The 23,352-nt window shown below is 34.8% G+C and overlaps 1 protein-coding gene across 1 annotated transcript in view; it reads left to right on the top strand.

The window, feature by feature from the left end:
- Itpr (Inositol 1,4,5,-trisphosphate receptor) overlaps positions 1-23,352 on the top strand; it is a 1,112,489-nt gene that overhangs the window by 15,756 nt on the left and 1,073,381 nt on the right. Inside the window, exon 2 of the mRNA XM_090401920.1 lies at positions 11,117-11,187. Within this exon, the coding sequence (XP_090258046.1) occupies positions 11,117-11,187 (71 nt within the window). The remainder of the gene's footprint in view (positions 1-11,116; positions 11,188-23,352) is intronic.

Genomic DNA, 23,352 nt, shown 5'->3' with positions numbered 1-23,352 from the left:
AAGAACTTGACATTGTCAGCATCCAGGAATGCGTTAGCAGAGCTAATCTCAGGTGATATGGTCACTTAAATAGAATGGGAGAGGAAAGATTAGCAAAACAAGTGTTCTCTGCCAGGTTGGCAGGAAAACGACCCAGAGGAAGACCAAGATATAGGTGGATTGATACGGTACAAAGTGCCTTAGACGATAGAAATATAAGATCTGATAATGTTGGAGTCTAGACAAGTAACAGACTGATTTGGAGGAAAATTGTAGATAGGAAGTTAGTAATGATGTAATTTTTTCATATAGTACTGTCATATCCTGTACACTCCTTGAGGGTACATGGCAGGAATTTGATGATGATGATGATGTGGAAACTGTTGAAACTGTAGAAATACAAATGTGGAAACTGTTGAAACTGTAGAAATACAAATGTGGAAACTGTTGAAACTGTAGAAATACAAATGTGGAAACTGTTGAAACTGTGGAAATACATCAATGTGGAAATGTGGAAACCTTACTTGTGGAAACTGTATCACTGCAATGATACAGTTTCCACAAATAAGGTCTTTTCCTATAGAAAAAGACCTAGAGTAAAGCCTCTTGACCTTTACCTGCCGTCCTCACAAAAAAAAAAAAAAGCTTGTTTTTGGTAACTTTTATTTTCTCATTTTGTTTATGTGACCATGCTACTTGAAATCAGCTCTGCTAACACATTCCTGTATTCCTAACAATGCCAAGTTCTTTCTTAATATCCTCATTTTTAATATTATACTGCTATTGATGCTATGTATTCTGTCACTCCCCCATCCCTTCCCAATCTTCATCAGAACTGGGATATCTGTGGTCACCAGTCTTTGATCAATTAATTAAGCTTAATATGAATTTTACTTATGCAATTTTTTTATTAGCATAGAATTTTCACACTAGTATCAAGGGCATCTTCAGTATGCCTTTCAAATTAAACAACTAGAACACAAAGCAGAAGATTCAATAATGAAAACAGGGGAACTACATGTGCATGATATAGTGACATGGTCTCGATACATTAAGGTCTTATAAAATAACTTTAACACGTTCGCTGCCACGCTACTTTGGCATAGTCTGTTCCCATACGCCGAGCAATTTCACTTCTTCAAGGTCAGTACAGTAATCTCGTTGCCAGTGGTAAGCGTCATACAAGTATACTCGTAGTTGGCTTGTGCAGAGCATATACCATCTATGAGAATACACAGTTTTGATGCTAGCTCCACAAGCCAAGCATTTTCACTTCTTCAAGGTCAGTACAGTAATCTTGTTGCCGGCGATAAGCGTCATACTAGTATACTCGTAGCTGGCTTGTGGGGCTGTTTTACCAACTACGAGTATACTCGTAGTTGGCAGCGAACTTGTTAACAAGAGATCATTATTTAATAATAATAATAATAAAAAAATTCTAGAACTTGTCTTCAAAGATGAGCTATTTCAGATAAAAGGAATAATTTCAATCTGTCACTTCTGTTTAGATTTGGACGATGTAGCAAAGTTTCACAACTTTCTTTATATGAGCATTCCATGAAATAATTACTTTTATGGAGAACCTTAATCTTCTTCCATAGGATTCAATGTCTGGTGGCAATAGCGTGTTCTGCAAGACCCAACTGTTCAGTCTCATGGCACATTGCTGCTGATTTACCTCTTTGGCCAAAATATGATAGTTGTTGATAGGGCAAAAGGCCAGTGTAGGACAACAGACCTTAAGTAGTTTTGTTATACCTTCAGAAACACCTTTAACATATGGAATGGTAACCTTGTTATGTGTATTTTCCAGATCTACAAAACTTAAATACATATCCTTGTACATGTAAATGAGATGTGCAATTTACAGAAAAAAAAATACTAGTATTGGTGGTGGTGGGCAGTAGATGGCATTGTGTAGATTATGATAGTAGTTGTTCTGTGTAGTTGGTGAATTAAATGGCAGAGACGGTTGTAGTGCGCGTTCTCTTTATGAGTCCTTGGAGGTGTCACGTAATATCAATATCGCAGCTATTTGTCTTAATTATTATGGCTTACATTCCAACTTGGTATGTCTTTGATCAAGTGTGTTATTTCTAACCCAGCTCTCAGATCCAAACAGTTAGTCAAACATTAGTGTAGTGTTTTGAATAATTTCTCCCTATTCCATATAAACGTATTCAGTTGACTTTCTGCCATACCATCTTTGCTAATTCTCTTGCCTACAGTAGTCTGTCATTTATCCGACCATCAAAACAGATGGTCGGATAAACAAATCTGGATAACAAACCAAATAGAACATCACATAAAAAAAAAAACAGTCTTTATTTGAGTTGTAATTCAGCAATTAAAATTGAAGGAGAAACAATACAGGAAGATGGCTTGTGAGACGATGGTGGATCATGTTACGAAGGAAAGTGGCACTAAACATGATGTCGGAATTACAGAAATTCAACTCAGCACTTTACTTCAGACTGATATTATACTCCTAAATAAATCCAGTACAAGTCTGCAGAATTCTCTAACTAAATTGAATAAAGGCAATAAATTTGGTATGAAACTCAGCATAGAGTGAAAATAGGCAGAAACACTGAAATAGCAGCTGCATCATGAATAGAGAACCTATAGAACAAGTAAAACATTTCAGCTATTTGGATACAATTTTTGGTGATGGCAATTTAAATAAGGAAATACAGTAATCTACCATTTATCTGACCTTTCAATTATCTGAACTCACTGTTTGGATAATTGAAGTACTATTAGATAGTAATGCTCTACAGAGAAGTCTTTTGATATGCAAGGATCGGTTAATTGAAGGGTCTGTGTAGACTGTGGGGGCACAAAAAAGGTGACAGTCCTGACATAGTCTCTCTCTCTCTCTCTGGGTGTTTTTGTATTAGGATCTCTCTTAACAAGGTGGAAAACAAAGAATTAATCCATTTTCTAATATTATCTATCTAAGTAATTCTAGGTCTCTCTTGCTGTTTTTTATGTAGTCAAGGCTTCTATTTTAGGTAAACTATCTGATTTTGCGACATGCCATGTGGCCCCGGTCATGGTATCTGTTTCTAACATATTTTAATGACAATGTTTTCTTGATATTTCCAGATTTACAAAATGTAAATACATATCCATGTTATATTTCCATGATTTCTAAACTATTTGTCTTACTGCAAAAAATTTGATTCTGACTGTCCCTATTTGCCCTGAACTCACCTCGTACTTTTCCAAGCTTTCCTTCCACAATTTTTCTTAGCCTTTTCTGAAACATGCTTGCATAAATGTTGTCACCAGCACTCAGTAGAGAAATTCATTGTAATTCTCACATTCAGTTCAACTGTTTTAGGCAGTAACACAAGGATCAACGGTCTTGGATTTGATTATCTCATCAGAGAATATTATTGTAAATGATGTGTCAGATCTTCCTCTAGTTGGTGAAAGTAACCAAGAAGTAATCACTTGGGTAGTGTTCAGCCACATGAGGCCAGTGTTCAGCCAGATTCTTGTGAGAAAGGGTTATATGTGGAACTATAAGGTAGGTCATTATGATAAACTGAGGAGGTTGTTTGCAGCTATATCATGGAATGAGGAAATGGATGAGAAGAAATCATTGCTGCTTGGTCAGTAACTTAGGAACTATCTAGTAGAGTCCAATGACTGAGTGTATTCCAAAGAGCAAGCAAGGAAGGTGACTCACTTAGTAAGGGTAGCAGAAGTGCAGAATGAACAATAGTTAGCAAATGAGGTTTAAAGAAATGCTAGGGAGTTTTTTGATATGTGGCCAGTAGAAAGAAGAATAATTATGGGAGAATGATATTGGTCAGTGATAATGGTAGAATGATATGATAACCACTGAGGAGGAAGATATAGCAGACATGCTAAATGAACAATTCATTAAAGTATTTTACCTTTTGAATGTAACCTAATGCAATGGGAAGGGTGAAGAAACCATTGGTGCTGAGTGAGCAAGAGGTATATATGAGGAATTAAGTATATTTGATGTCAATAAGGCCATAAGACTTAGTGGTATTTCACCATGTATCTTGAGGAAATGTTCCAGGGAGTTACAACAGCTTTAACTTACCTTTTCAATATGAGTCTCAGATTGGCCCAAATTCTGAAGGAGTGGAAAGAGGACCAAGGTGTTTAGTCTCATAAACAGTATGATAAGACTAAGGCTTGGAATTATAGGCCAATCTAGTTGTCTGCAGTTGTGGTCAAGATAAGAGACTAGTGAGGACCAGATTTCAGAACTGGATTGATATCAACAGAATTCTCTATGATTAACAGCATGGGTTTTTTAAAGGCAGATTAGTAGCATAGTACATCTAGATTTTGTAAAGGCCTTTGATAGATTGCCATGTGACAAGCAGGAAATTAAATTGTAACAGAAGGAGTTGGATAGTAGATTAGTTCATTGGATTGGAGATTGGCCACTTGATAGGTATCAGCACTATTTCTGTAGATTACAACCACAAATTCAGATATATCAGCTTGTGACAATTTGTATAACTGATGATTTCGAGTAGAATGCAGGTACACATTCAGATTTTGAATTGCACACAAAGGAGTCGTGGTAGCACTCAACAGGATAAAAGGCAAAAGGCTGTGCTAAGCTAATTTGAAGGAAGCACTTTTCTTGAAGGAATAAAGCTGCAAACTTGGATCTCTTGTAATGTCTCAAAGACATTATCTGGATGATTTCACATGGAGAAGAATTATTGGAAAACGTGAAGAAGTCCACAGAATTACTGATATTGCCAGAGAGTTTGGAATCTTACGTAGTATTATATCTAGGCTCTTGGCAGCATTTCAAACCACTGGAATATGTTGCAGACGTTTGCTAAGAGGTTGTCCTTGCTCTACTATGGGGTATGAAGACAGAATTTTGGTTATAACAGCAAAACATAATCAACACACCATGGCAGGTCAGCTTACAAGTTGGCTCCATTCAAGCACAGGTACGTGGATATTTCGACAAACTGTGGTAAGACGTCTGTGACAAGTAGGCCTATATCCTTGAAGGCCTGTTGTCTGTGTCCCTTTATTCACATCTAATTGTAGACTATGGTGGACATGATCCCAATGGGCTAACGTACTCTTTACAGATGAGAATTGCTTTAGTCTTTTCTCTGATTCTAGATGAAACTTGATCTAGCGTAAAATTGGCGTTGCTTACCATCATGAGAATATTCTTGAATGGGATAGATGCGGTGCTGCTGAGGTCACGGTGTGGGGAAGGCATTATGCTTTATGAATGCGCAAGCTATAAGTGTTAGAAAAACTGATATGACTGGTGAATAATGTTGCAATGAAGTTCTTCAGTGTCATGTTCGAGTGTTTCATGGTGCTATAGGTGAAGAATTCATTTTTATGGATGACAGTGTCATACCACATTGTACACCACTGCCTGTGTACACGAGCAGTGGAGATACTTCTGGAGACCAAAGATATTAATCAAATCGAGTGACCAGCACACTTCTCAGTTCTCAACTCCATATTTGGGATTCAATAGTGAGACCCATTGCTGCTCAAAATTCCCCTCCAGAAAATAAACTAGACCTTATCCTTGATCTGAAGGAGGAGTTGGTCAGTTTGCTTCAAGAACTCCTGAATCACTTGGTACTAAGCATGGTACGGCGCTGTGAGAGCTGCATCACAATTCGAGGTGGACATATTCTGTACTAAAATGTCTCTCCGCATAGTTTTCTGTAAGCACTTTACATTAATGCCATAACTACATCCTTAGGAAATGTGTAACTTTTGCCTAAATCATTTTGCAGTTTAATTTATGTCCATATTTGGCTGTAGTCATGAAAATGTTTTCATATTCAAGTAAAAATGTAGTTTTTCCTTAGCTTTTGGACTCCATTGTATATGTGGGAGCAATGCCTCAAAAGGGGGAAGTCATTAGTGGTGTGCCCCAAGGGTATTAAGTCCATTGTTGTTTAATTTGTGTGTAAATGACATTGGGAAGGGCTTAACTGGTGATGTACAGTTGTTTACAGATAAAGTAAATTTGGGGAACACCATCTGGAGTCAAACAGATGTTGTAGCTTTGCAAGAGGACTTGAATAGACTGGAGGAATGGGCGAGTGTGTGTGGAGATGTTAATTCAATGTATCAAAGTGTAAGGTTTTAAACTTTGAGAAGTAAAGATGGTATGCACAGCATAAGATTATTTGGGATATTTTAAAGGAGTTGGAGGAGATGAAAGCTCCGGGGTTGATGGTGGATAGGGACCTGAGATTTAGTGGGCATTTTACAAAAACATTGAGGATGATATAGCAGATTATGGCAATGATGTAGGGAACACTGACATGTAGAAGTAAGTATGTTATGATTCCATTGTACAGAGCTTTGCTCAGACCACATGGATTACTGAGCACAGATTTGGACTCCTGGTTTTTAAAAGGATGATGAGTTGTTGGAGAGAATTTGGAGACGATTGACTAGGTCAGTTTTGAGTCTCTTGAATGTGGAGTATGAGAACAAACTGAGAGGATGCAAATTGCTGAGGCTGGTGGATAGAAGCAGAAGGGGGGGGGGTTCATTAGTGAAACATCTAGGTTGTTAAGGGATAATTACCAGATTAATGTACATGAGATTTTTCATAGAATGGATGGAGATGGGGAAACAAGAGGCCATCGCTGGAATCTTTATAAGGAAGGTATGAGCAAGGAGTTGAGGAGTAGGTTTTTGCATGTAGACTGGTGATGATAGGAATATATTGCTTGAAAGTGTGATGAGTGCAGTGACAGTGAATACATTTAAGTCAAGGTATGAAAGTGGGGCGGGTTTATCAGAACTTTCCAGCACCCCCAGTATGATGAGATGTACATCTGAAAGTGAGACCTTTCGTGATGTGTCTCTTGACTCCATGGAGATCTAATGATGATAATATTAATATAGTATCATTTTATTTTGGTTTAAACCAACAGGAATACAATTTAGTCAGCTATCCAGGTAGATATATCTACTTATGAAGTGAATCACAAGAAGGTAAGGATTGGACTTTTGATCATTTCTCTGCATTCCTTAAAAGGTGGAGGTCTCTCAGTTCCAGCTTTGATCCTAAAGTATCTCTTGTAAGGCCATAAAATCTATAATTTTAAAAAAGACAGAAATGACCACGATTACAACTGCAGTCATACAGACTGGTCTATAATTGGAAACTTCTGTCCTAGAACAGTGCTTGTGGAGTGATACTATTTTGCCTTCTTTCCACTCCTTAGGAATCCTATCTGCAAGACTTTCATTTATTTTATTTATTTATTTGTATGGAGTTTCCTCCCTTTTCTCCCCTGTCCCTATTGGGGTGAGTTGAGTCCCCCTCATTGGGGGGGGGAAGTATTTTTGACTGTAGATCCGTGTGTGTTCACAGGGCTGGTTTGTGTGCTTGTGGGATGAAAAACCCCAGATAAACTGGTGGAAAAAACCTTGCTGTCCACACCCAAGAAGTTGTGCAATATGATGACTTAACCATCTTAGTAATATTACCTCTAAACTTGAACTCAGTGTCTACTATAAACTCCAGGTTTCTAGCTTCATCAACAAATATATGAGTTGGAGCATATGTACAAAAGTATGCAAGTTTTACTATTATGTCAAGACTTTCATTGAATAACCAGGTCAAGGGCATAGCTAATTGTTGCACATTCCTTAAGTAAACAAAAGTTACTATGAAGTTTCTTCCTGTAAAATCAAACCAAGAAAAGTCCTAAAGAGATCTTTCAATATGTAGTAAGTAGAAGAAAGAACAATTATAGGAGGATGTTAGCAGATGAAAATGGTAGATTGATAACTGCTACGGAAGATATATAACTGAAATATCTGGTCTGGTTGGCCGAGTGGTTAGCGTATCTGCTCTCCAGCCAAAAGGCTGCATGTTTGAATCCTGCCATGGGCATTGCTGTTTGTGATTGTCTGTGAAAATTCTAGTGGTGGTAGTGGGCAGTAGATGGTGTTGGTGTAGAATGAGGTGGTTCGTTGTTGTTGGTGGAGATGGAGAGTTGCAAAGTAGTTGTCCTCCCTCGATGAGCCCTTGGAGATGTCATGTAATAATAATAAATATTTAGTGAGCAGTTGATCAAAAATATTTCATTCTCATTGAATGTGATACCATGAGGAGCAAGATAGGGTCTGATAGTGAATGATCAGGAGTGTGAAGAATTAAGTAAACTGGATGTTAATAAGACATGACCCCTTCACAACATATCACTCACTGTCTTGAATGAATTCTTCAGTAAGATAACAGTACCCTCATATTGTTTAACATGAATCTTGCAACAGGGTAAGTCCAAAAGGATTGAGGGAAGTTAAAATTGTTCCACTTCACAAAGTGGAAGATAAGATAGCGACTACAGAGTCTGAGGTTGCAGTTCAAGTATCCCAAAAGAGGAAAGCCACTAGTGGTGTGCCACAGGGGGCTGCTTTGCGAACCATTATTGTATAACTTGTATATTAATGATATTTGGACAGGCTTATCTGGAGATGTGCAGCTGTTTATAGATAATGCATAGTTGGGAAGAACTATGAGGAGTAGAGCAGATGTGGCCTTACAGGAAGATCTGAATATACTGTGAGTGGGAAAAGGGGTGAGGCTTTCAGTTTAATTTTACAAGGTGTAAGATGATCTTAAAATTTGGTAGGCAAGGATGAAATGTAGAGTATACTTTAATGGGGAAATTTTGAAGGAGGTGGAGGAGATGGGAGATCTGGAAGTGGTGGTGTTGACAGGCTTGTGGTGTATGGCACGTTGCTAAAATTGTGAGAACATCATACTGGATTATGGCAATATTGAGGAAGAGGAGGAGGATCTTTAAGTGTATGTTTAAAAGCAAAGAGCTTATTGGTTTCTTTTATATAGGATCTTGATCAGGCTGCATATGGGCTACTGTGCAGATCTGGTTAGGTTAGAGAGAGAGAGAGAGCGAGAGAGAGAGAGTCCAGAGAACATTCACTAAGTTGGCGTTGTGTCTTGAGAATGTGAATTATGAGGATAGATTGAGGGAATGCAAGTCGCAGAGCATTATGAATAGAAGTTAGGAGAGGGGGAGATATAATTGAGATGTATAAGTTGGTGAGGGGAAGTTGTTACCAGGTTAATCTGGAGGAGAATTTTCATTGAATAGAGGGAGACAAAGGTAAAACAGGGTGCCATCTCTGGAAGCTGTATAAGGAGAATATGAGCAAAGGAGTGAGGAGAAGTTTCTTTTCATCTAAACTGGTTGAAGAATTGAATGCATTGTCTGAGTGTGGTGAGTGCTGAAACTGTGAACGGTGTAAGGCACAGTTTGATCATCTTTTTGCATGAGAGTCTGGATCTTCCGCAACAAATCTTTTGACTCTGTAGTAGCCTGATAATGATAATGTTGTGCATGAATAGCAATGGCATACCTTGCGCATGAATGCTTGTCATTTCATATACATTTACACAAATTAACAAAATCATGAGTTTAAGAAAGCAAATTAAACATTGATGCATATGCTTCAAGAGGGAGTCTGCACTACAAGATAATTTAATGAAAAGAAGAATAGATATAATATAGTTAAGTAATCACAAATAAAAGTATAAAACTGTTTAATAGGTAAAGTTCTAACAGTGGATGATCATTGTATGCATTTTGCCTTGATTAATTGATGAATGACTGATGCCATAAATTGAATTAATTGATGCCATGATTAATTGATGTATTCATCAATTAATCTTGATTGATGTACTGATGTATTCATTAATTTAATTCATGGCATCAGTTATTCATCAATTAATCAAAAACATGCATACCATGACCCATCCACTGTCAGAACTTTACCTATTAAAAGTGGCACTTTTATTTAGGTGCCAAATTTTTTATTTTTACTGACAGCAGTCAGTAAAAATAAAAAATAACAGCAGCATGCCATTTTTCTCTTATGTTATTTGACAGTTTTAGCATACCCCCCCCCCCAAAAAATGTATTGCAGCAGGGTTCTGATACAGGAGTCGCCTCTGATTTTGATAAATTCTAAATAATGTGCAAACCTGACAACCAATATGAATGCATAACAATAACAGCAAATACATCATGCATATGAAGTTTATAGGTGATTTAGCATTTATCTAAATCTGAAGCTGAAATGCATATTCAAGAAATTAAAACTTTCACAAACCACACTCACACAGTGGTTTTATTGCCCCACTATCTTAATTTTTGATCTATGTATAATTCTCTAGTTGCTATGAGGGCAGCATAGTCAGTTTTACATATCCAACATGCAGTCCTTTCTTGCATCCTGGTACAAGAAGGTGACATCTTTTTTTTTTTTTCAATGCTTTTTTTTTTTTTTAAATATCTTTAGGCATTTTTTCTCTCTTCAACAGCTGTTGACTATACAGATTCCATTCACAATATTTGAATTTGTATCAGAAATCTATTAAAAATTCTTGATTCTGTTCATATGAGGAGAATTGTGGATTCATTGCCCATTCTAGCAGATTTTTTTCAACCTGACTTCTGGAAATGCTTCTATGGGCTAAATCAATTTTATATGAATTTAATAATCTTTTTCTAAAATTAAGCTTTCTCCTACAGACTGTTTGGTTGTTAGTGTATTTGTCCATAAAGTTTCATCTGTTCAGTTTCAGTTGTGATTGGTTTAAACCTTTAATAGGGAATGGAAAACACATACATGTAATTTTTTTATTTTATTTTATTTTTTTCACACTGTGAAGTTGCAGTGTTAAAGATCAATCAATTCTTGGGAAAAAAAGCATATTAGTGATATAACAGTTTTTTGTTGCTTTTTATACTGTTAAAGACCAGCATGTGGTTTAAGCTGTGTGAACCTTTGAGATAAGCATGCTAGTAAAGCATTTCGTGGGATTTGGGTTTCATGAGATTTGATGGTAGCTGCTAATGTTTGGATTTTTTGTTTACAAATTCTCAGTTACGTATGTCAAGATCTTATGCTTGATAATAAGAGTTTTACACATTTAAGAACAGTAATGACATGCTGAAAAAATCATTTTACTTAAGTTTTCTTTCAATACTAGGGATGGAAAAGTTGTAACTCTCTAAAAAATATGCAGGTAAGTGCAGAAAGCATGACTTATTTTTTATTTATTTTTATTATTATTATTTATTTTCTCTTTTAGCCTTGTAGATGACAGATGTGTTGTTCATCCAGAGGCTGGAAACCTTTCTTCACCTCCCAAAAAGTTTCGAGGTATGTTTCTATGTATTTATATATGTCGTATCACTAAAATTAAATAATATTTTTATTCCCTAAAAGGAGTAAGCCAAATTGTTTAAGTCCTAATTTTTGAAAATTGGTAGCATCCAGTTTCCATCCTTTATGTAACCAATGTTATTGGTTATACAAAGGATGGTGTTTACAACACTGGATTATACAAAGTATAATCCAGTGTTGTAAACACAAGAATGAGTCAGCATGAGTACTTCCATGTGCCTTGGTTGCAGCTGAGTGAACAGGAACAAAACACTAATAAAGTTCTAGGGAACCAAGGTTTTGCATCATTGCCCTAATAAGGAATAAATGGTAAAATTTAAATCTACTGTGGTGCAAAATCTTTGTCTCTTCCCAGTGACCTCTATGTATAGTTTAAACAGCAGCACGAAAGTAAAACATGAATCCTCTAAATATAGAAATGTTATGTAATTTTGGTCTTCTTAGATTCTGATCATAACAGAACGGCTAGTCTGTTTCTTTTATATTCATTAGAGATTCATTATTTTTCATATCTTTATCCTTTGTAAATGTTAGGAAAGAATTTAACTTTCATACTGGTTTGAAAGTAGTGTACCAATTGTATTTGCAGAGATTGTTATTTGTTCAGAAGTGTCTTTAAGGTACGATATGAAAATCCTATTAATATTAGATTGTAGTTTGGCTGGAGATGCTAATATGATAATTTTTCATTATTTTCGGGATGGTGGTTGCTTTATATTCATTAGATAACCATATCATTCTTATTTTAATTACTACTTCTATGCATACCAGCCACTGAATTAGAAACTTTTATTTAATACTGTGTTAGACCTCCTTTAGTCCAAATTACAACATATATGAGGTTTGGCATAGATTCCACAAGGTGTTGAATTGCATCTACTTCTACAACATACCACATGTTCACCAGATAGTCCTTTAATCGGCCTAGATTTGACAGAAGAGGATTTTGTTCCCTGCTTTTCTAACATGCCCCATACATTCTCAATGGAGGGTTTTGATTCGGGCTTTGTGGTAGCAGAAGTCACCGTCATGCTCGCTGAACCACTGGAGAACAATTCTTGTGCAATTGACAGTAGTATTGGCATCCATGAAACAATCATCACCTGCTGGATAAAAAGTCAAAATTGCAGGATGGACTTGATCGGCAGTAATGTTCAGATATTCCTTGAACACCCGATCTTCCAGCAATATCAGGAAACCAGTTTGTACCAACAGAACATGCTCCACACCATGACACTATCTCCAGAACCTTGAGTTGTGTTTGCAAGGCATGCTGGGTTCAGTGCTTCGTAGGGCTCCAGCCAAACTGTTGGTACACTGTGACTCGTCAAATGACAACTTTTTTCCAGTATCCAGTTATGTTGTTCCTGACACCACTGTATATGAACTTTCTGGTTCTTTCCAGAAATCAGTGGTTTATGTATAGGCATGTGACTACCATTATTGATCCTCTTCAATTCTCTGCACATAGTTTGGTGAGATAAGGGTTGGGAACAGCCATCATTAAATGCTTCTGTTAATTGCTGCACACAGAAAGTTCTGTTTCTCCATACAAACCTTCTCAGATGACTGCAATCTCATTCCTGACAGACTGTCTTGCCTTTAAAGGGTGTCACCCTGTAAAGGCAAGACCACAGTTATGTCTTTTGGACAAGCAATGTGGATTATTTTCCACCAATTAAGCATCTGGGATATCTCCTTCCCTTTTGAGAAACCAGTCAAGTTTTCTGTTTTCAAAATGGTGATTCCAGCCAGTAGGCACCCACAATAAGCCCTTTATCGAACTTTGAAAGATTCTTTGTATTTCCCATTATGATCAACACTATTCATGATTCCCAACCAACTGCATTCTTAAATAGTTGCTTAGAACACCTGGTGATGCATGTGATCAAGTATTTTCCATATATGCTGCATAAGTGATGTTTACTTACATCTATATAAAGGTTTCTAATTCAGTGGCTGGTATGTGTAATAGAAGGAAATCTGAAGAACAAATTATTTGCTCTTTGAGTACAATTATTATTATTATTATTATTATTATTCCTGATACCTCCAAGGAGTCCGAAGACTCATCGCGGGAGGACATCTTCAACTATCTCTACACCTTACCTCTACTACGAATCAACGCCATCTACCGCCCACCTCCAACACCACCACAACTAGTAATTTTTGTCTGTAAATTGCGTGTGTTCTGAAGGGCCGATTTGCATGTATGCGGGATGAAAAACCCGAGTTTCCGGGAGAAAAAACCCTGCAATTATATGCATAGGAGATAGGAATTGTTGACAGGCACAGGGACTGTTTTTATGAACATTGCTATTTATGACAGACTGGCTGTTCTGAATTCTGTTCTAAGATCAGAATCTAAGAATATCAAATCCTAAGATTTCATAGGATTTCTGGGTTCAAATGCTTCAGGCCTTGCTTCTCATGCCATTGTCACTAGACATACAAGAGTTCATTGACTTGTAGAATTCATGAGAAGCAAGGCCTGAAGCATTTGAATTAGAGCAATGATGTAGAGTTTGCACTACAATAGATTTAAATCTGATTATCTCTTGCTTGAAACATGCAAAACCCTACATCATTGCTCTAATCTTAATCAAACAGACTGCATGCTTATCTCCAAATTTTGGGAAGTAATCACCATAAATTGTTCATAATTTTTTCAAGTTAATTTTAAATTACACAACTTTACCTGTTTCTTCTGGAACTTTAATAGTTTTCTCCTATTGGCTCAGCTGTAACCAAGACATGTGAATGTAATGAGTCAAATGGCATAAGATTTGACTAATTTATTCATATATTGAATAAAAAAAAATTTCTTTTGCTCTCGTCCTGAATGATGTCCATGTTGCAATGAAATACATTAAAATTGTAAATAAATTCAAATTTTCCATTATATGTGTTAAACTGTTTTTCAGAGTACTGTCATCTACCAACATTTTTCAATAAAACATCTGCTTAAAGAAATGCTGTGTTAAATATTTTGTGTTTCTGAGATGAAGACAACCCAGATGAGATTCTTGTAAATAATAAGTGTATGAGGATTTATTCAGGCAGTAATAACATAGAAATGAGGGACAGTGATGTTCATGACAGTGAACCTCTTGAATGGAAGGTAGCTTTAACCTCCCGACTAGCTAGGATGTCTATAGATGTCCAGGTAAATCTGTATACGATTCAGACTACATGTTAAAAGAGCATGGATAAGAAGTGCAGTTTGACCGTCATGTCGTTTAGAAGGTGTGATAATCCCTCACACTGAAGAGAACACTTAATCAGATTATCTCATGATCATAGCTGTGTCTCAGTTGCCTATAACAAGAAATGCAGTTTCTTGTTCTCTGCTGGGTAACTGGATCTTAGTTATATTGGATAGAATAAAAATATAGAAATTATTTTTATTTGTGTTTCTCTTCTTATTGTACAATACAATTTTAATCCCTGGACAAAATAAAGATCTTTGCATAGTTTCTTCACTTAAATATTGCCTTACCTTGGAGAACCAATTTCATTTTTAATTTTTTTCTGCTAAATTTTTCTAATCACTTACTCAACAAAACATTTTCTTTGTTTTTGAAGAAATTAATTCACGATAATTATTTGAAATATTATAAAAAAAAAACAAAAAAACCAGCTGCTGATGTTCCAGATTGTTATTTTTATTTTTGTTCAAAATAATATTTCGATGAATACTTCACAGATTTCCTGAAGGATGCTCTTGAGCAACTTTGCTTTATAGAGAATAACATGAAATTCTTTAATCATATCACTAAATTTTTTTTCTTTATATCGTAATCTATGTTCTTTGCACTTTCACCCTCTTGGTTTTCTTGTATAATTGGTCATTACAAAATGAAGTTAATTGTTATGGTTTAAATTATGTATATATTTTCTGCTAGTTCAGATATTATGCTTGCATTTTAAAGTAAGCAGTACTTTTGCTTATATTCTATCATTGAAAATATGCACATGCATCAAATGTGAAATTTCATTTCCATATTTCTGTTTTACAATAGAATTGAACTTTATTTTGGCTTTCATAGTTTAACCCCCCCCTCCCCACTAGATCACTCTCACACACCCAAAAACTGTTATGAGACATAGTGGAGTTTTTATTTAAATCGTTATTTTTCCTCTAGTAATTGTTCCACATAACTTTAATTTTTTGATACAGAAACTAAGTGGTGATTATAAATTAGCAAATTATAAATCAGAAAATATACATATTATTTGATTATGTGATATTTGGTAATAGGAGGAAATTGATATTTAAAATCATTGTCATCCTACAAATGCAATATCAGAATAATAGGTTTCGGATTTCTGCTAATCAATCAGAGAGATGGAAAAAACCAAACAAGAACTTTCTTCCTGTAAAATATTCAGATATTGCATGAGGCTGTTTAGTGTGCTATCTACTGGCTGTTAGCTTACAGTTATTTCTGGGCAGAAAGGAATATTAGCAAGTATACCCAAGACACAATTCATTTATGTGATGGCAAGTAGCAGTAACATTTAGGATAAGAAAAGGGAAATTCGTGAGATGCAGAAAAGTTTCAACCTTTGCTTTTCGAGCAGCTCTTGTTCTACCGATGAGCAGAGAAATCTTTCTAGCTCTGAAGATAGTGATTCTGCCTGTAGTTTAGATATGTCTTCATGCAGAAGATGGGTGATTACCACTGAACGTACACCAGCTTGACCTCAGTTTCCCTTAATAGGTAAGCTAGGAATTATGAAGGCTTTGACTCCAACATCATTTTAAGCTCTTTCTGTCTATTTTTAAACAATGATATTTTTTCCTTCATAGTGGAACAGACTAATCTTTATGCTTGCCAACAACATCAGCAAGTTGAGTACAGTCCACATTCTTGCAGTAAACTTTGGAGCCCAATAGATATCAACATGCTTCTTACATTTATAGCACTCTTGATTGTGCAAGGTATCGTGAAAAAGCCTGCTCTCGAAATGTATTGGTCTACAGACTGGCTTCTGAACATGCCAATGTTTCGTGATGTTATGACTGAAAAGCAACTCAGTCTCGTCATAAAGTATTTGCATTTTCAGAATAATGAGGAATACAACAATCAGGCAACACATCCTTGCCCACTCCTCAACAATATTTATGATTTTCTGATGAAAATCTGTCAGAAATGTAGATCACTCTACATTCCTGAGAGAGACTTGAGGATCAATGAAAGCCTTATGCCATTCAAAGGCAGACTGAAATGTAAGCAGTATATTCCCCAAAAGAAAGCGAAGTATCGGGTAAATTTTTTATGCTTTGTGAATCGGAAAGTGGATATCTTTGGGATTTCAAACCTTATATGGGAAAGCAAACTGTAATCAAGCATGATAAATATTTGGATCTCCACTTGTCAATGCATGCAGTAATGCAGTTACTAGACCCTTTACTAGGGAAAGGTTACTGCACTACAATGGATAATTACTATATGTGTCCTGAACTTGCTGATTTGCTTTTACAGCATCGTACAGATAGTTACGGTACTGTGAATGCAAAAAGGCGAGTCACGCCTCCACATCTGGCGTCAGGAAATCTATCGAAGGGGAAAATTCAAGCTTATCAGCGAGGGAAAGTCTTTGCACTACGTTGGAAAGACAAAAAAGATGTTTTTCGGCTGTCATCCCTGCACAATCCATCAATGGAATCCATGGAGAAGCATGGTTTCATTGAATTGGACATATATTGGATTTTGTTATTTGGAACAGTTTTCTCCTACACAAGAAAAAAAGTTTGCCTACCATAACATATCTAATAGAAATCATGAAAGCATTGCTGAATGCATATGCTCCTTCTTCAGCAAGCAGAAAAACAGGCAAATCTTCCAGACATCTAAGGTTGAACGCTGCTGAAAAAAAAAAAAACTGCACACAAATGTTATGTATGCTATAAAAAAATATCAGAAAGGAGACAAAAATCTGGTGCCCTGCTTTGTGTGTTTACCCTTGCATTAGGGTGTTCCACACTGTTCAAGAGTTTTAAATTCTGAACAGTATGAAATCAAAAATGTTTCTTTTCAGGGCCATCAAAACAGTCCTTTTCAGGACTGCAAATATTGATAGATACCTGACTGTACTGTTTCCAGTTCATCTTGAAGGTGAATTTTTTAAGTTGTTTTTATAACATAGAATGATATATTGTTCTTTCGAAATGTCTAATAGTATATTTTTGAAGGAATAAAATGTTCAGTAAAAAATCAGGTGTTCACTCTTGTTTTAGGGTGTTCCATACTGTTCAACATCTATAAATTTTGAACAGTATGAAATCAAAAATGTTTTTTTTTTTCAGGATAATCAAAACAGTCCTTTTCAGGACTACAAGTGTTGATAGAGAGAGATGCCTGACTGTACTCTTTCCAGTTCCTCTTGAAGAAGAATTTTTAAGTTGTTTTTATAACACACAGAATGATGACATGTTATTCATTCGAAATGGCTTATAGTACATTTTTGAAGGAATAAAATAAAAATATTGAGAACCATTTGGAGTATCTTATGCCTTCTCTGTGCAAACTTTTTTTCATGTGAACTACCACAAGACTTTGGAGTCAATACCACATTATTACTATTTACTATATGTAGGGAAGCATCAGTGATGAGACTAAATATGTTTTCTCGAACCTCCAGCAAACTGAGTGATGGTCTTGCAGTGTGCTTTATTGCAGAACCAAATCCATCTACCACCTAAATATTTCCATATGAATTCGGGCCAATATTGAACATTCTAATCTTCCACCACTTAGTAAAAAAAAAAAAAAAAAGCAGCGACCTTTTCCAGTTGGCTACCCAAGCTTAGTTGTCTCAATCAGGAAGATGATTAAGTAGACTAAGGCCGTGTTTTGTTTTGATTGGAATTATGGCAGAAGCAACTATGTGGCAAGTATATTGTGTGTTTTTCCAGTGCTTTGCCTGTTTGTTGAAAAACGTGACTTCCTGGTAGGATAAAACCATCATCTCAGTATGAGACTGTATAACTTATTTTCAGTTGAAAAGCCCTGATGAAGGTTCTCATAGTACTACATCAGCGTTAAATCCAGGTTTACTAACTGAAGAAAATTGTTGCACTCTCCTGATATTTGCTTTAGAGGCATATACTATGGACGACATATCTCATACCTGGGAAACCCATGTTTGCTGGCTGATTTGTTTGTTTTGCATGGGGAAGAGCCTTAATTTCTAAAACAGAATGAAACTAGGATAATTTTTCTATAGTTTCAGAAATCTCACAGTGACAGTTCTTACAGAGCAAAGTTTTTCTGGATGAGCTAAAAGTCTGAGAAACAAGATGTATGGCTACTTTGGAATATAGAACAAAGAAAATAGCATTATTATTATTATTAGTAGTAGTAGTAGTAATATTTTACAAAATGTGGGATAAAGGGACTTTTTTTTAATGTACATATCATTTTATATCAGAAAACATTGTGTTATCAAAATGTAAACTGTATTCTATAATAATGATAATAAGAATAGTTATGCAACAATAATATTATATTATTCTCATTCACTTAGGAAGAATGAATAAAATGAGATTAATTACTGTTATTACCAAATTTTTATTTCTAATAGGAAAGAAAGAAAGAAAGACAGTTACTAGTTGAACATGCAATACTTACAGAGTAATCGGCAACAGAATATGCGCATGTTATTTCATAATACTCAAATTCTGTTTTCCATGCAATATCAATTTTTATCAATCGGGAAATTGCGTTACATTTGAAATGTAAACTGTTTAAAATAATAAAATAAAATTAATAAATAAAATATATAAATAATAACTTGAAAAATTTCCACCTTGCCAACACACAGCATTGATGTGATATGAGTTCCAAATTTCTTGTGTGGGAGATTTATTTATATGTATATTACAAGTTTTATAATAAAAATTTCCTCTACAATGAATTTCTACAGAATCAACAATATTATTGTCTTATTTCTTTTTCTCGTGTGGGAGAAAAGCAGTAAAATGTCACTCTTATAATTATATCTGATATTATAATGGCAAAAGTAGTAAGAAAAAAAATCATTTGCACTTTCTTTTCAAAACACAAAGAAAGAACATTGTAAATTTACCCAATGAAAAAGAAAATACTAGATGGTTTTCTTCTGTTATCTGGTTTTTTTCTTGTAGTTCAAAGAAGAAATCACTGTATATAACATGGGAGAATGCAAGTGGGCAAAAATCTGTAAATTGTTTACATAATAACTAATAGACAAATCATGTCAGAAAAAATTATTTATGTAAGAGTTCTAACATCAGCAGATATAACATTTTCTTCTAGTTTAGATATGTTACATTGTTGAAGTAGCTAAATCTTTGATACTTTTTTACACTAAAAAGGATGGGCATGTCCCCAAGTGATTTATGTTTGTAACAGTTGTATTGCAAACAATTTATAAAATAAATTCTCTGAAATTTCTGTAGATTGAATAGGCCTATAACCTCCCCCCCCCCAAAAAAAAAGATTATGTAATGCATATGATCCTTTTCTTTTAAAATAATTCAAATCCTTTTTTTTTCAATATTATTGGACAGAGAAATAATTTTCACACAGTTCAATATTGAAAACTCTTTCCACGTTTGAGGTGTCATGTTTGGATTGGATTCCATTTTTTCCAAAATTAATTGGAATGTTTGACAAATATAATGACTTAAATGTTGATATTATTCCTTGGTCAAATGGTTGAATAAGTGAAGTAGTAGTAGTATTAGGCGCCAAAAAAAAATTATTTTAATATTCGAACAGCTTAAATTTGTTGGGTGGCCTGGTGCATTATCTAAAATTAGTAGAATTTTGAAGTCTATATTCTTTTTCTTTGTGTAACTTTCTACATCGGGTACAAAACACTTGAAAACCAATTTTCAAACATCCTAGCTGTAACTCATGCCTTTTTGTTGGCTTGCCAATAAACAGGTAGGGTGGACTTGTTGAGCCCTTTCATAACATGAGGCTTTGAAAATCAGTTAATAAACATTGGTTTTGTCATGTAATCACCTGATGCATTACTATAAAACAGTAGAGTAATTCTATCTTTGGAAACTTTGAATCCAGGAGCTGATCTTTCATTTTTTGAAATATAGGTGAGTTTTGGCTTTTTTTTTTTTTTTTTTTTTTTTCCCCCTCAACATAACCTGGATTCATCCACATTGAACACCTGGTCTGCACTATAACCACCTTCTCCAATGATTTTTAAAAGTTCTCCTGGGTATTTCCAGGCTGCGTCTGCTGATGCTCCCTGGATTTTAAGATTATGCAAAGAAAACCACTTTTTAAAGTTTTCGAACCAATCCTTACTGGCACAAAATCCATGCTGAGAGCTTTCTTCTGAAGAATCTTGATCAAGTTCTTTTAAATGTTTATAAACTTTGAGAGCTTTTTGTTTAATAACATTTCCATCTAAAGGAATTATTTTTTGAGGTGCAATCTTCTATCCAAATCATTAGAGATTTCTCCATTTTTTTCCATTAGAATATCGCATACATGAGCAACTTTGTACTTTCCATTGACCCAGCAATAACACTTTCTCGGATTTTATGTTCATTTTGTTTTATTGTTTGAATTGTTGATTATTCATTCAACCGATCCAAGATTTTAATTTTTTCTTCAAAAGAAATAAATTTTCTTTTCAATTTTAGTTTGTTCCTTTCATTGCAGGTTTATTGGCTATAATGGTCACTATAAAAATAAATTTTTACATAAAAAAAACATTACATATTAATTATGAATGTAACTCACCAGAAAATAAAGTGCTTAGTGTGAGATTAACACACTTATGAATTTTAATGCACTTTCCTGGCAGACAACGTACACAATTTTCCACAATAAACACTTTATATGGTAAACAATTGACATATGTGTGCTAAAGGGTATTTCCCCTAATATAAATTCACTGCTTATAACTACATGCGCAAGATGGGCAGACACAAATTTAATGAAGATAAAATTTGATTTTTAAGTCGTGCAGTGAAAAATATATGAAAGATAAAGGGTTACTACGATTTGTAGACCGTGACATACCGAAACTGCATTGTATAAGTATGTGTTGAACATGGGTTACTACAATTTGTAGACCATGTTATACGAGGATTACATGTATTTCTCTGTTTGGATGTTTGCTAATCAACAGTTGAAAACGAAAGAAGACATTCTTGATGTATTCTGTACTACAGCTTGAGGTACTTTAGTGTGACTTCTGGTGAAGTGTTGTCTCTTTTCTTTCTCAATAACAGTGAGAGTAATCTAAGCCTTTAGCATTTTCTCCAGCTAAGATTATTATCAAGTATTTCTAAGATGCAGATTATTTCAGAAATAGCAACCAACACTAGAAGAAGTAATATTTTGATTTTTTAAGAAAAAGAAACAAAAATAATATTACTGAACTTTCTTTTGTGGTATGTATATAAACAGTTTTACATGGTGAAAATATAGCATATTTTCTAAAATTTTAGAAATATAGTATTTCTAAAGTTTCAAATAATTTCAGCAGACAGTAGAGCAGCTGATTTTAGATTGCAAAGAAATAGTACTGAATCAAAAGCTTCATGATTCAACAATATTATTGCCTTATTTCTTTTGTCAAAATGGTAAAATGAAGTAATAGATTTTGAATAGAGTAGTTATGCAATTGAGTTCCAGGACAGGATAAGTGGGGGGGGGCATTAGAAAATCTTCAAAATGAGCATAAATTTTGAATCATTCCATATATGATATCTTTCATATTATATTTTTAACATATCTATGGTGGTTATGCACTAGATATTATCATAATGTGCATCCTATAAAAAATAAAAACCATGAAGATGAAGAGTTCCTGCTAAAATATCATTGGATATAAATTTTTGATATTAAAATAGACTTATGATCAGAAATTGGGTAATGCAATTGAACATCATTTGTTCATAAAACAAAACAAAAAAAATTGTTTCTAAAACTGAAATGTGGTGATCCATATAATGGTATTTTGCTAGGAAAGAAAGCAAAAGGTCATATTTATTTTAATAAATATTATTTAAAAATATAAATATTTGACATAATATTTTCAATGCAAACATTTGAAAATTTGCAAACAAAAATTGTTTCTATATTGTAAGTAAAGTGAAAGAACAATCAGTGCAACTGTTCCATTGTACTGATTTGAAGAATAAAATACAGCAAATTTACTATTGCTAAATATATTCATTGCAAAGGCTGATCAGTGATCATTTGAGGATTGATTATTTTCACACGTGAAATTCATTTCACTTTTTGGGAAGAGACACAATAAATCAATTCTGAGGCAAAAAAATGGTCAAATATCTTAGGACAGTAAAGGAAATTCCAAGTAACACAGTACATGTAAAGACATGTGACACAAAGGTCACTCACCAATGGTTAATCCACTGATGGCTCTAAAATATCTTAAAGGGATTAACGGCAGAGGGAGGTAATGACATAATAAAAGGTAGAATGCCGATGAAGTTTTGATCCATGAAAAAAAGCTAGGGTGGTCTGGCTATTTCATCCACCTCAGCCAGTTGGGAGGTTAAAAGCAGTGTGGACATATTTCCAGTTGTGACATTGGACAGCACAATTTATTTATTCCTGTTGCACCACTGAAGGTTCCAATAGGGAAAAGCAGTAGGAAAAAAAAAAATCCTGATGCTTGGCTGTGGATCATATACTTTCCCCTCAACTGAATGGCTATGGTTTGAAACCCTGCATGCATAAATTTATGCAAATTTTTTTAGGCAGTAGATATTTTTATTGTTCAGTGTCAGCCCACCCTGTTTATTGGAGACCTGAATTGCCATGAAATTCTAGAGAACAAAGTAACATCTTTGTTCTCTAGAATAGGGTAACTAAATTATCTAATTGTGAAGATGTTTTATCGAATTAATGCACAAGACTCCATGAAGGGGTTGGGAAAGAGTTCAAGAAGCCATCCTTTAAGTTGCATAGCTGAAGGAGTGAAGAGGAGCATTTTACTTGGAAAATGGTAAGTTTAAAATCATTGGTGGATAGTGTGGAAACAGTAAAGTACAGTATAATAACACATTATAATGGATAGTGGATTACCTTGCAGTCTTTTGACTCCATGAAAATCTGATAATACCCTTTTTTTTTTGGGGGTGCTTAAGGG

This window comes from Typopeltis vanoorti, chromosome 2, assembly GCF_054136105.1.
Source record: "Typopeltis vanoorti isolate ZY-2024b chromosome 2, IOZ_Tvanoo_1.0, whole genome shotgun sequence".
In the NCBI taxonomy this organism is placed as follows: domain Eukaryota; kingdom Metazoa; phylum Arthropoda; class Arachnida; order Uropygi; family Thelyphonidae; genus Typopeltis; species Typopeltis vanoorti.
Note: the sequence above shows the minus strand (reverse complement) of the source record. Positions and strands in the feature narration are given on the sequence as shown.